General features: G+C 45.6%; 1 protein-coding gene across 1 annotated transcript; it reads left to right on the forward strand.

Annotated features, from left to right (window-relative positions):
• The first annotated feature begins 6,371 nt into the window (after window positions 1-6,371).
• Window positions 6,372-7,964, forward strand: LOC123253661 (mortality factor 4-like protein 1). The gene is made up of 2 exons (XM_044682819.1): window positions 6,372-7,141; window positions 7,238-7,964. Exons 1-2 carry the CDS (start codon window positions 6,372-6,374, stop codon window positions 7,962-7,964), a joined length of 1,497 nt encoding a protein of 498 aa, XP_044538754.1.
• Window positions 7,965-13,570: the final 5,606 nt, after the last annotated feature.

The raw sequence follows: 13,570 nt of genomic DNA on the forward strand, positions 1-13,570 counted from the left end.
TCCCTCACCCCACTGGCTTTTTGCTGCTCCAGAGAGTGAAAACCCCAGTGAAGCTACCGCGGGGGCACTGCGCTCTCCTGCTTTTTTACTCGGGCTGTCAGAAAAAGAGCTGGCGGCATTTTTCAATTCTCCCTTGTTTGTCCTTAGTGTCAGGTGGGACCTGGGAGCCAAGATTGCAGGCGGCCAGCAGGGCACAGGGTACGGAAGCCCAGAGAAGCCAGGCGGCCCGGGACTGCTCGCGAGGAACCACCAAGTCAATCCTTCGCCTCCCCGTAGGGGCCGAGGCGGAACAAAGGGAGAGGGAGATTAAGGGCTCGGAGTTGGGGGTGTAGGCACGACTGTGGGTGATTACACCTTCGGAACTGAATGTGGCTAAAAGAAAGGGGGCGGGGGGGGGCAGGGCCAGGCCTCCCCCAGCGCCTTCTACCCCAGCTGCTGAAGTCCTTTGCAGAGAGCCTAGGCACAGTCTCAGGGGGAGAGAGAGAACCTGAAGGGAGGGGTGAACTGGAACCTTCATGGCCTTCAAACATAAACAAGAGTATGAAAACAATACCCACACTGGCAGGAAGGTATCCAAATGAAAAGGACATAGAAATGAAGCTAAGCTCCGTAACTATAACAACCAGGCAGCTCCAGCCCAGGGCGGAAAAGCACATCTTTCCTTTGGCGGAGAGCTAGGAGGGGCTTCCCAGGGCTAAATGCTGCCCGACCCCTCCGGAGAGATGGCAGAATGGCTTCTTTTTGTTTCCCTTTGACACAAAAGGAGGTCCTTGGTGGGGCGGGAAGTGTATCGGGAAACAAAAGCATGGCTAACATTTTAATGACAAAAATCCAAGACTTCTCCTTGTGGGCACTTGGAAATCTGACTTTCAGATCCAAAGGCTTCCTGCCCCCCCCCCCCCCCCACTGGGCCACCCCTAGTGAAGGCTCCTTTTCCTCTCAGCCTTCCAGTAATCAGCCATGGCTTACAGGATCCCAGGGCCTGACTCATCAAGTGTATTGACACAGACTGTATTTACCGAGAGAGGTTCGATTCCCAGACACTTGGCCGTCTCTCTCAGACACACCCTCTGCAGCCTGAATCGCCAAAGAGCCAGAGGAGGTGACACATTCATTGATTGCAGCTGCAGGGGATGCAGGCTGGAGGTCCAGAGGAGCACTCACCCATAATCTCAATCAAACTTCCCCAGCTTTCTAAGGCTGGAGAAATGGATCATCATCACGCTTGCTTTCAGGCTATAACTAATGCCCTGAAAGCAGACAGTCAGAACAATGGGAGAGAAATGTTCCCTGAGACTTTAGCAGAAAGAAGAAAAAAGAAAGCAAAAAAGAACTTTCTGGTGTTCTTGACAAAGCTCTTAAACATTTATTAAACACCTACTATGTGCCAGGCATTGTGGCGAGTACTGAGGATTCAAAAAAGGGCAAATACAGGAAGGGTTATAGAAAGCTTCAGAGAAACCCTGATCCAAGGGTTCAAGGCTGCCTTTTGGTAACAGAAGGGGTTGGGACTAGACCTGGGACTTCATGGATTGAGGAAAATCTCAAGGGAGGCAATTCCCTCTACCACTGCAGGTCACCACCTTCTTGACAATTTACACTCAGTGTTGACTGTTAACTGAAAGGTCAAGTGCCTTGCCCAGAACCACACAGCCAGTAGGGGTCAGGCCATTTCTTTGGTCTTTACCACAAGCTCCCGCTTTAGACTGAGAAGCTTCCACAAATTAATCCAGGTCTAACAAAGAACACATAAATCCTTTCCGGTAAGTCAGATATCATAGAGACATGGTAGCTACATCCCAGAACTTGGAGTCAGGACCATTTGGCTTTAGATCCTGTCTCAGGTCCTCAGTGTAGCTGAGAGAACCTTGAGAAAGCCATATGACTTGACAGACTCTCATTTTCTTCACCTGGCAAAACATCCCAAGTATCACCAAGAGTAACTTCCTCATACAACTCTTGTGAAGTTTGGATGAGATCATGGGTGCACAGCGCATTGGCAACTTGTAAGGGTCCTAGAAATGTCAGTTACATTGCCACAGTCTCTTAGCACCATGATTTGGGTTTCTTCAAATACTGTGTAGCTTCTGGCACTTTTTACTAGAAACCAAACAGTCCCTTATATTCATTTGTAGATACTTATTGCCTGTGCAGATTTTTGCTAAATGCTCACTGCCTCTGTTTCTGACCAGTCATTTTGGAAGATCAATCCGTTTGATTTCCAGTTCTACCACCACTTGGGTGACCTGGGCCAAGTCACTTAACTTCCCTGGGCTCTATAAAATGAGGGGATTGGATTAGATGGCCTCTCAAATCCTTTCTCACATTTAATGTATAATTTTATGTAGACAGATCTTCTGTCTGAAAAAGACTGTAATATTTATAATTACTTATAATAAACTATGTGAAATGTAAATTTTAGATAAAAGAATTTGTATCTGACTTTGGGGAGGCATTGATGGAGCTCTCTTTTGGAAGCTGTTTCTGGACCATTCTGTTTGGCAAGATAGGGGTACCTGTGACAACCTGTTGGAAGGGATGGGGAGGAGCAGAAAGAGCTGTCCCTTGATACATCAGGGCAGCCACTGAAGAGAATTCAAGGGCTGCAACCCAAGCTGGGTGGATAGGAGGTGGGGAGTTTCCAAAAAGAAGGGAGGCAATATGGGTTTATGGCAAAAGTGCAGATTGGAAAGTCAGAGACCTTGGTACCAAATCCCAACTCTGACAAATACTATCTGCGTGACAGTGGGCATGTCAATTCCTGTCTGCTTCTTAGTTGTCGATTCTGTAAAACACAGAGATTGTCACAGATGACCTCTAGGGTCTCTTCCAACTTTGGGTCCAAGATCCAAGGAGTTTGCATACTCAAAAGGAATAGCTGTAGCTCTTTAGGAGAGGACTACTCCAATCTTAGAAAAGAAGTTTCAAGTCCATTGACTTCTATTCTGATGAATTCCATGATTAGTATAAGCCAGGATGAAACACTAAGGATGCTTCCCTCAGGGGGCTCCAGGTATAGTTTGCTTTTGCCCAAGCACATATATATTTTTGGTCAGTCAAAACCTAGACAAGAAACCAGTTCTCTGTTGGGGCAGCAGGTTTTTTTTTTTTTTACCTCATGTGGTATGGCCTTTAATAACAAAGAGAACAGGCTCTAAGAAATGTCCTTGTCTGGCAAGAGAGCTAGTCTTCCCTGGTATACATCAGAGACCCAAGGGGACTAGTCTTAGACTAGGGAATTCCTTTTACTAAGGCTAATTATTTTCCCCTACTGCATCCATCAGTCTCTGTCCATAAAAAAGTTTGCCAGTAGCAATGCCTCTCATTGAACTGCATCTTTAGAAAAGTAACTTTTCCAAACTCTGGTGCTACAATTGACCTATGTGACAGTTACAGTAAGAGTAGGCCTGAGAATCAACAGATCCCTAGCTAGGTACACTAGACTGTAGCCTGTCTGCTCTGTCTTTTCATGTAAGTAGTCTAGAAAAAAAAGTAACAGCTGAATTTCTATCCATATTTGTTTCAATTTATTTATACATTCACCATAAAGCCACCAATTATATTTATGAAGGCCAGGATTTCTTGTAGGGCATTAGAAGGAGTTTAGGAAGCAGTGAGAAATAGTAGACAGAGATCCTTGGAGTCAGGGTTCCGACTCACTTACTACCCAAATTGAGTGACCCTGAACTAGTCTCTTACCCTCTTAATACCCTAGGAATTCTTTAACATTAGAAGCTGGAGAGAGCTGTTGCCCAATGGTATCAGTAGAGGGAGTAGTTTACACTGATGAATTTAAGTCTGATCTAAAATAATGAAAATAAGTCGGGGGGATGCAAATGGGGTCTCTATTCTACCAAATCTTGACTTGTAAAGTGATGACTGACTTTATGGTGATGGATACCCAGTCTTAGCTCCTTTTTTACAGCTGTAGATCTGGATCATTTCTCCAACCTCCCAAGGCTTTGCTTTAGAGCTCAGTTCGATGTTGCTTGAGGACCTCTATTCCAGGGCTTAGGTATCCCAGGGGGAGGACTAAATTTGGAGTCCCAAGACCCAGGCCTGAATCTCAGCTTATTCTTACTTCCTGGGTGACTGACCATGATAGTAACAGCCTGTTTTTGATCACATATGGCTCAGACTCACAGGTAGCTTACTTAGATAAAGTTTAGGGAAGCCTTCTCTACATTATTTGTGGCTGTTTATTCATTTGTTCATTTAATAAACATGGTATGAGCACTTCCTATGTGAGAAACTGGGTTCTTTGGGTAGTAAGCCAGGCGGCTATAACACCCTTGAAAGCTAGATGAAGTGGCACATAGTTAGCAAAATACCTTTAGAGAGGGAGGGGGAAGGGGAGAAGGAGGAAGAAGAGGAGGGGGAGGAAAAGGAGCAGGAAGGGAAGGGAAATATGGATGGAAAATAGGTCTAGCTCAGATTCCTGAAATCCTTTAATGTGTGCGATTTTTTTAAGGCTGGCAGGGAGAAGTTGAGGGGCGGAGGCACTCCAAGTGAGTACAGTGGAACATTAAGAGGATAATTAAGAGAAAATGGACAACTTGTTGTTCCCAGGAGGTGCTGGGTCTTCTCGGGCTTTTTTTTTTTTTCCCCAAGCACCCCCCCCCAACTTGCCATTTGAAAACACCGCCCCTACCCCCTCCATCCCCAGTCCAATTCCTGTCCTTTCGGGAGCAGGCATCGGAGGAGCAGCCTCCTCCGGAGGTCTTCCTCAATTGGTGGCAGCAGGTGAGCAGGCAAGGCATCCCTCCAGGAGGAAGTTACTCCCCTCCCTTCCCCCCCAAGGCATCCCTAGGCACACCATTCACCATACAGGTGCACCGCATCAGGTGCCCCTTCCCCATCCCCTTCCCCTTTTCCCTTCCCCTCCCCCCTTCCCGGGCCTTGCCAGTACTCCCCCGCCCTCATTACTGGAGCCCTTGCTAGTGCGCAGGCCAGCCAAGCCCTCTGACCTATCGGGGGTCTCTAGCTCCACCCCCAACGCCTCCTCCGCTCTCACCCACCCTACACCACAGAGCATACAATAAGAGATTAAGCAATGTTTGCTCTGTGGAACAGAATTAAATTATTTTAAAGACGGGATGGGCGGGGCAGTACAGGGGAAGGTGCTTATAGAGGGATGAACACATCAGCAGGAGGTGAATCATTAGGGAGGCTGTATGGCGAAGGCGCATGCGCGATGCACCGACTGTTAGGAGACGGGGGTGGAGGGGGCGAGCAGCATCTGTGGTCAGAGGGGGAGCAGAAGGGTGGGGAACCTGCAGCGCAGTACGGCTAGCGCATGCGCAATGTCCTCCCTTTACCGGCAACTATGGCGATGAAGAGCCATAGGGACAGCTGAAGGGAGGGGGAGCAAGGAGGGCGCATGCGCAAAGTCCTGGCCTTTACCTGAAGCTACACCCAGGAAGAGCCATATGGGGAACTGAATGGGGGGAAGGGGTGGGAAAACTCTCAGAGCGCATGCGTAATATCCCCATTCTGGCCTTTACCTAGCCATGAAGAGCCATAGAGGGAGCTGAATAGGGTGGGGAGGGGAGGGAGGTGGTGGAAAAAAAAAAAAGGGAAAAGAAGGCGCATGCGCCTGGTGCTGGCTGTTACCTGGAGCAACAGTCATCAACATCTTTTGGGGGAAGCAGAATCTAGGCGTGGGGGAAGGGGGCGATGAGAGCGCATGCGTAATGTCCGGCAGTTACCTGGAGCAAAAGCCATCAAGAGCCATAGAGAGAAGAGAAACTAGGGGGAGGGTAGGGAGCGAGAAAAGCGCATGCTCCTCGCGCTGGCTGTTACCAGGAGCAACAGCCATCAACATCCATAGAGGGGGCAGAAAGGGGGATGGGAACGCATGCGCGCTGTGCCGCTACCTGGAGCAACAACCATCAACGGCAGTAGTGGGAGTTGAATCTCAGGGCGAGGGGGGGAGGGGAGCAATGACGGCGCATGCGCAGCGCCATCAGGTTGGGTTTGAAATGAAGGATATGCACGTGCCTGATGCACGTGCATTAGCAGGAGCAGCAGCCATTGGTTGGAGCTGAGAGTGCCGGTGGCCCTACATTCCATCTCGAGGGCCAGGTAGTTGATGGGGAGCTTCAGTTGTTGAGAGAACTGACTGGTGGGCGCTACAGCTGAAGTGGAGCTTCGTCATCCTGTGGGCAGCTGCTTCCGGTAAATCAGGTCCAAATTGGCACCTAATTGTTTCCATATTGCCCCAGACTTTGGAGGGTGGCGGTCATCTGGGCCTGAGGCGGGGTTACCGGGAGAAAGGCCTGAAGGGGGGCAGCGGCAGCGGCTGTGGTGTGTGTGCCAGCAGCGGCAGAGGCGGTTGAGGTGGGCGGCGGCTCCGGGCCCCTTCGGGAGAGATGGCACCAAAGAAAGACCCCAAGAAGCGCCCCAGGAAGCCCCAATTTGAGGTCGGGGAGCGGGTGTTGTGTTACCGTGGGCCCCTGTTGTATGAAGCGGAGTGTGTAAAGGTGTCTGTTAAGTACCGGAAGGTCAAGTACCTGGTTCACTACCCGGGGGGCAACGAGAAGGGTGCTGTGCGTACCCGCCTCTCTGAAAAGCTGGCCAAGATGGAGGCCAGAGAGGCGGAAAAGGCCCAGGAGACGGAAAAGGCCCAGGAGGCGGAAAAGACCCAGGAGGCGGAAAAGACCCAGGAGGCAGAAAAGACCCAGGAGGCGGAAAAACCGGGTAAGGCCCTTAAGCCCCCAAAAGGCCGGAAGCCCCGCAGTGAGGCTCCAGAGGTGGGGGTGGCCCATAAGTCCCCTAAGGCCGGTGAAACCAGTAAGGCGGGGGAGCCCAGTAATATTGGGGAGCCCAGAGAAACCAGTGAGCCTGGTGAAGACCCTGAGGCAGAGGCAGAGGAGACTAAGTCCAAAGGCAAGGGCAAGGGCAAGGGCAAGGGCAAGGGCAAGGGCAAAGGCAAGGCTGGTGGTGCTCCTTGTCCCGCTGGAGATGGTGATACTGATTACAAGGAGGACTATTGCCCTACTGCTGGCTGGGATGATGAGTGGGTTCCTGAGAGCAGGATACTCAAGTATTCTGAGACTAATCTGCAGAAACAGAGAGAACTTCTCAATAGCAATGAGGAGTTATCTGCAGATGAGAAGGGGGGAGAGGACTTGGCCCCTGGGTTAAAAAAGTCCTCGGAGCCCAAGACCCCAACCTCGGAGCCCAAGACCCCAAGCTCTGAGTCCAAGACTGCAACTTCGGAGTCAGAGTCGGAGAGTCAACAGTCGGAGGGTCAACAGGAGAAGAATGTGGACAAAGAGGAAGCCTCGACTGCATCCGGGCCATCAGGGTTGTCCGCCAAAAAGAAGGAAAAGAAAATGGTTGAAACTGGAGAAGGAAGCAGTTCCAGCGAAACATCAACACCATCCCGGCCTCAGCATTCCAAGAGGAGAGCCCGCGTGTACTACGAGGTGGAGAGGCGATACGTGAAAAAGACCGACATTAAGGTGAACATTCCCAATGAACTGAAGCCGTGGCTCGTGGAAGATTGGGAGCTGGTCGTCGCACAGAAGCAACTGTTTCACCTTCCGGCTGAGAAGAATGTCGATTCTATTCTGGATGACTATGAGCAGTATGAAAACTCCCAAGGAAACTTGGCAAAGTCGTATGCAGTCACTGAAGTTGTGGCAGGGATTAAAGCTTATTTCAATGTAATGCTGGGCCCTCAGCTGTTGTATGATTTTGAGAGGCCCCAATATGCTGAGATCTTAGGAGATGATCCTGATGCTTCTCCATCACAGATTTATGGAGCAGCCCATCTCCTTCGCCTGTTTGTTAAAATTGGAGATATGCTGTCCTATACAGCACTGGATGACCAGAGTGTGGCATTACTGTTGAATTATCTCCATGATTTCCTGAATTATTTGGCAAATCATGCGCCAACTCTGTTCAATGCCAGTGATTATGAGGTTGCTCCCCCTGAGTATTTACAAAAAGTTGCCTAAGAGTCTGATATTATTCGTTATATTTTGATCTCAGTGAACATAAATGTTATATTATTAGTTTGTTCTCCTTTACAAGAAAAAAAATGTTTAATTTATTCAATGTTTAATCTAATTTATGTTTGTTAAGTATTTGTTCTGTTTAAAACATAAAAAGGGTAATGTTTCAGTCCCTTCTGTAATTTTAGAGTTTCTGTTCCAGTCTATGTGATAGTGATCTGTGTAGAATGTTTCACTGTGTAGTTAACAAAGCTGCTTGTATTCTGATGGTTACATTCTTTTGACATTTTTATGATCTGTTTAAATGGGAAGTGACAAAACATCTTGATTCCTAGTGCCAAAGTTTAAGTCATTGCATATGGTTAAGAATTCATTAATTTATGCTATTTTCCTGTTATCTTCTTTATTTTAAATCTTTAAATTTGACTGTGATTGTTGAAGAACAGTATTTTTTGTTAAAGTTTTTGTATTTTGCTTCTGATGCACATAACAGCAGAAAAAATGCATTATTGTATATCTGGTTTTCTGAGAAAGTATACCTTTTAGGAACTGTTTTAAAGACTTAAATATATCTATTTTCATTTTAAAAATCGCAATATGTGTGTATGTGTGTTTAATTTCAAAAAAGATAGTGAGGACATAGACTAGTAAAGTGCCATAGCCACCTGGGATTTCTGATCCGGCACATAACCGTGCATCTGAAGCAGGGCCCTGCCAGAAGCTGCTCAGCTCTGCTTTACCTTCCCACGGATGCGAGCAGCTCCCTGACGCTGTGGCTCATGCAGTTTGCTAGTGTAGAGTACAGAGGAAGGGGGCACAAAAATACTAATCTAAAATCTGCTCTAATAGAATATCAGTAGCTCTGGGCACACTCATTTTGAATAGGCTGGATCAGAATACACACAGGAATTAGCAGAATTGTGTTAGTGTTCAAGAATTGTGCTAAATTAACTTATCACTTAATTGAAGTTTTTTTTTTTTTTTTTTGTCCATATGTTCCCTCTCCTCCCTCTTTGGGAAAGAGCCTAGCCTAGCCAGACTACATCAGTCTGCCCCCAGACTGATAATCATTGTGGCTACTAAGAGCCCTTTAAGTGTACTGGATCATTTATTAAACAGACTACCTAACCTCACAAACTAGCACTGAACAATATTAATATAGCAATTCCTAATAAAATATAAAATGGAAGCATGGTGTATATGCCAAAGACATTAACAGAGCACAGCCTTTCTTGTATCCCAGGAATGATTTCTTTCAGAAACAAACGTTTAAAGCTGCTCTCCAGTACAAACGCTGAATGGGGAAAAAAAAAAAACCCTTAAGTGTATGCTATGTTCGGAACACTGTTCTAGGTTCAGGGGATACAAACAGAGAGCTCTTGCACTCTTAAAAGCTTGCATTCTCATGGGGGGAGATGGGAGATCTAAAGGGGGAAGGGTGTTTTGGGCTAGGAAGTCACAGGAATGGTGAATGGAGTTTTCAAGAACTCAGTCAACATGACCTTTTCAGAAGTAATTGTAATTCTGATTTGATAACTTTTCAAAATAATAGGTGGAAGGGAGGGGGGTAGAGGAGAGAGTGTTTTCCTGAATGGCAGATAGCAAGATGCCCAGGCTCCACAGAGGTGAAGAATGATCTAGAGCTGGCAACACAGTGGATTAGGTAAGTTTGCATTCACCAGTGTCACTGGTCATACTCCTCAATTTCTGCAGTCTGTTAAGAACTGCCCCATTATCATATAAGCTTGCCTTCTGGGGGGGGGGGGGGGCGGGGGAGGAGCTGGAGGGAAGGAATTCGGAATGAAAAAATGTTGAAAAATAAAAGAACTGTCCCATATCTGTAGACAGACAGTGATATCAGCTAAGGAAAAAGGGATGCCTCCTGTAGGATTGCCTTCATCACAGAAGGGCAATTGGTAGCCAGTCTTTTAGGACCTGCATTCATGCTGTGACCAAACATCCCGAATTCTAGAGACAAAGGTTTAATAATTACTGATGGGTGGGTAGGAGAACCAACCTATGGAAAGAAAAGTAAATTAAAGATAATTTGAGGAGGAAGAAAACACTACCAATTGGAAGGAACCTGGGAAGACATCAGTGAGGAGGTAGCAACTGAGTTAAGCCAAGAAGAAAAATAATCCGAGGGGTAAAGATGAGGAAGGAGTATATTAGTAAGGCACAGAGCCTGGCTTGCAAGAATTCATGGCAGAATATGGAAGGGGAAGAATTCAGGATATAGCAAATAGCACAGAGTGCACGAATACGAAAATATGAGGATAATACAAAACAAGTCTATAAAGAAAGTTAGAGTCAGATGTTAGAAGTCTTAAGTGGCAGACTAAGGTTGACTGCATTTTATCTTAGAGGCAATTGAGAGCCACTAACAAGTGCTGGGCAAGGGAATGGCTGAAGCAGATTTGTGCCTTATGAAGATTATTATTTTGGTCATCATTTGTGGGACAGATTGAAAAGGGAGAAAACTGGAAGCAAGGAGACCAGTTAGGAGACAATTAGGCCAGACAGGAGATGAATTCTGTACTAATGTAGTGCCTGTGGGAATGGAGGGAAAGTGGCAGACAATGGGCATGTTGTAGACCTAAAAACAACAAGGCTTATCAATTTATAGGCTATATGAGGGAGATAGAAAAGCCAAGGTTTATAGAATCAGAATGAGAAGGGACCCGAGGTTACGAACCTGGATGGCCAGGAGGATTATGATGCCTTGAACAGAAAAAGGGAAATTTGGAGGAGAGTTGGGACATGTTTTTTTTTCTATTTTGGCACTATTGAGATACGAAAACAAGTGGCACCGCTATGTGGAGACAGTCAGGAGGAAGTTGGTGACTCAGGACTTGAATTCAGGAACAGATTAATGCTGCATATACAGATTTTGGAGGCATATGGGTAGAGATGATAATTAACCCATAGGATCAAATTATGCTTTCAATAGAAGGGAAATAGTAAGAGCTAAAGTTTAAAGAGAAAAAAGAAGAGGGTCCAGGGCTAGAGCCCTCAGGGACAGTCATGCTTAGAGAGTGGAAGTAGAGGATGAGCTAGCAAGGATAATGAATGAGGAATGTTTATCCAGGCAGGAAGGGAATCAAGAGAGCTCAAGGTCGAAGAAGCCAGAGAATGAAGAAATATTTCAAAGAAGGGAGTGGTTGACAATGACAAAAAGTGCACAGAAAACAAGGGCAGAGAAAAAGGCCCTGGCTTTTAAAATTAAATGTGTATTTAAAAATTTAATATTGGACACTGACCACAATTGTGTTCAGTGACAATTTACTGTTGGATTAAATTAAATGCCTGAAGGATCATATCAACTTTTCAGTTACGTCCTCTAAGATGCCATTAGGATTCAGTGTCCATTCATTTCCATTGACTTTCCCTCGGCTATGGGGCTATAGTAACATAGTTGCCTATTGTGAACTTCATTTTTCTGGTTATGCTTTTTCCACTTTGCATTATTTCACAGAATAGCAAAATGAGATTTGGGAGAGACCTCAATGACCATTAGTTTGGGGCTTCTTTACTTGGGGGGGGGGTAGTCTGTGAACTTGTTTTTATTTAAAATTTAATATTTTGACAACTGTTATTTCAAAATAATTGTTTTCTTTTGTAATCCTATGTATTTTATTTTGTTTTTAAAAGCCTTATTCAGAGAAGGGGTCTATAGACTTCACCAGCCTACCCAAGGGATGTGGATGCGAGAGTGTGTGTGTGTGTGTGTGTGTGTGTGTGTGTGTGTGTGAGAGAGAGAGAGAGAGAGAGAGTGAGAGAGAGAGAGAGAGAGAGAGAGAGAGAGATGGTTATGAAGCACTGATTTAGTCCAACCTATATAAGAAAGGATTTCACATTATTACACAATAGTCATCTAGCCTCTACCTGAAGACCTCTGACAATTCTACCTTGGATAGCTCTCAGTAGGCAGTCTTTCCTCACATCCAGCTTCAATTGCTCTCTTGGCAACTTTTACTTGTTGCTCCTGGCTCTTGGTCCTCTGGGGTCAAATATAATAGCCCTTCCTCCACATGACAATCTTTAAAATGCTTGAATATACCTATCATGTCACCACTAAGTTTTCTTTTCTTTAGGCTAGCCATGGCTCGGTTCTCCAATCAGTCTTTCTATGACATGGACTCATGACTCAACCATCCTATCAGCCCTAATCTGGGTATTCTCCATCTTTCTGAAAACATGGTATCCAGAGCAATATTCCATAGGAGGCCAGAAAAGGGCAGAGAGCAGTGCGGACTATATTACTTACTTGTTCCTAGAAGCTATGAATCTCTTAATGCAGCTAAGTTTTCAGTCTGCTAACTAACCCAATCTTCCCTAGACATTTTCCTCTATGTTGATTTTTTTCAATATAACTTATATTACTGGTCTTAATGGCATCATCTCTTTCTAATACATTAATAATGAACACTTTCCATATTAGAGGAATTTTAGGCTTTTGTCCCACTTTTCTGGCTATTCCATATGAAAATGCAATGAAAGGTCTTTAACTAGGTAGTTCGCTTTTGCTGTGATTCTTGATGACACATCTGGGGTAGATTCCCAATAGGAGAGCTCTTGAGTCCATGGCTAGGGTTACTTTGTAACTCTATCCTGGCAAATTGCTCTCCAACAAAGTCTACACATGTGGAATTCCACTGGCAACGAATGAGTGCGAAGGGTGTGGGATCACAGGATGATACTTGAAGAGCTGGAAGATATTCTCGGAGGCTCAGACAGAAGAAATGGCCTGCCCAATGCTACAATTTTATTTTGAGAGCTTATCGGTGACATTCATCATTAAGTGAGTCGTCACAGGATATTAACGACGGGTTTTCTAAAGAATTGTAAACTATAAACAACTCTATAAACTCTCTTTTTTGACATTTCAAGACCTTCACCATCTGGTTCCAGTCTACCTATGCAGGCTGATTATATGTTGTTCCCTCATACTGCTTATATTCAGTTGAACTGCTCTACTTAGTGTCCCCCGAATGTGACATTCCATTCATCCCTTCCATGCCTTTGCACAGGCTAGCCCAGTGCCTGGAATACTCTCCCTTTAATGCTCAGCTCAAGTGCCACATGCCTCAAGGGGACTCTGCCACTTCCTTAGTAGTCAGTGCTATGTCCCTCCCCATTACAGTGCTTTGCATAGCTCTTGTATCCCCTTACCTCTGAACATGGGGTCTCACACCGTCCCCCACCCCCAAGAATCTCAGCTCCTTGAAGGCAGGGAATGTCTTATTTTGCACATACATCTTCAATGCTAGGCACATAGGAATCACTTTACAAGTCGCTTATTGACTGAATAACTGACAATATTTTCATATGCTCCAAGTCATTAAAATAAGATAAATACAAAATTAATCAACTCTGAAGGTTCACATCTCACACTCTGCAAATTTGCTCTGATGACCAAAAATGGAAACAATCAGTGCTGGAGGGGCTAATGCAATTCATCCTGGTGGAATTCTGAGTTGCAGCTTCATCTGTTCAGGATAACAGTTTGGAACTATACAAAACTAGTGACCATCTCATTCAAAAATAACTAATAGCTGGGGGCAGCTGGGTAGCTCAGTGGATTGAGAGTCAGGCCTAGAGATGGGAGG

The sequence above is a fragment of the Gracilinanus agilis genome, chromosome X (assembly GCF_016433145.1).
Source record: "Gracilinanus agilis isolate LMUSP501 chromosome X, AgileGrace, whole genome shotgun sequence".
NCBI classification, from domain to species: domain Eukaryota; kingdom Metazoa; phylum Chordata; class Mammalia; order Didelphimorphia; family Didelphidae; genus Gracilinanus; species Gracilinanus agilis.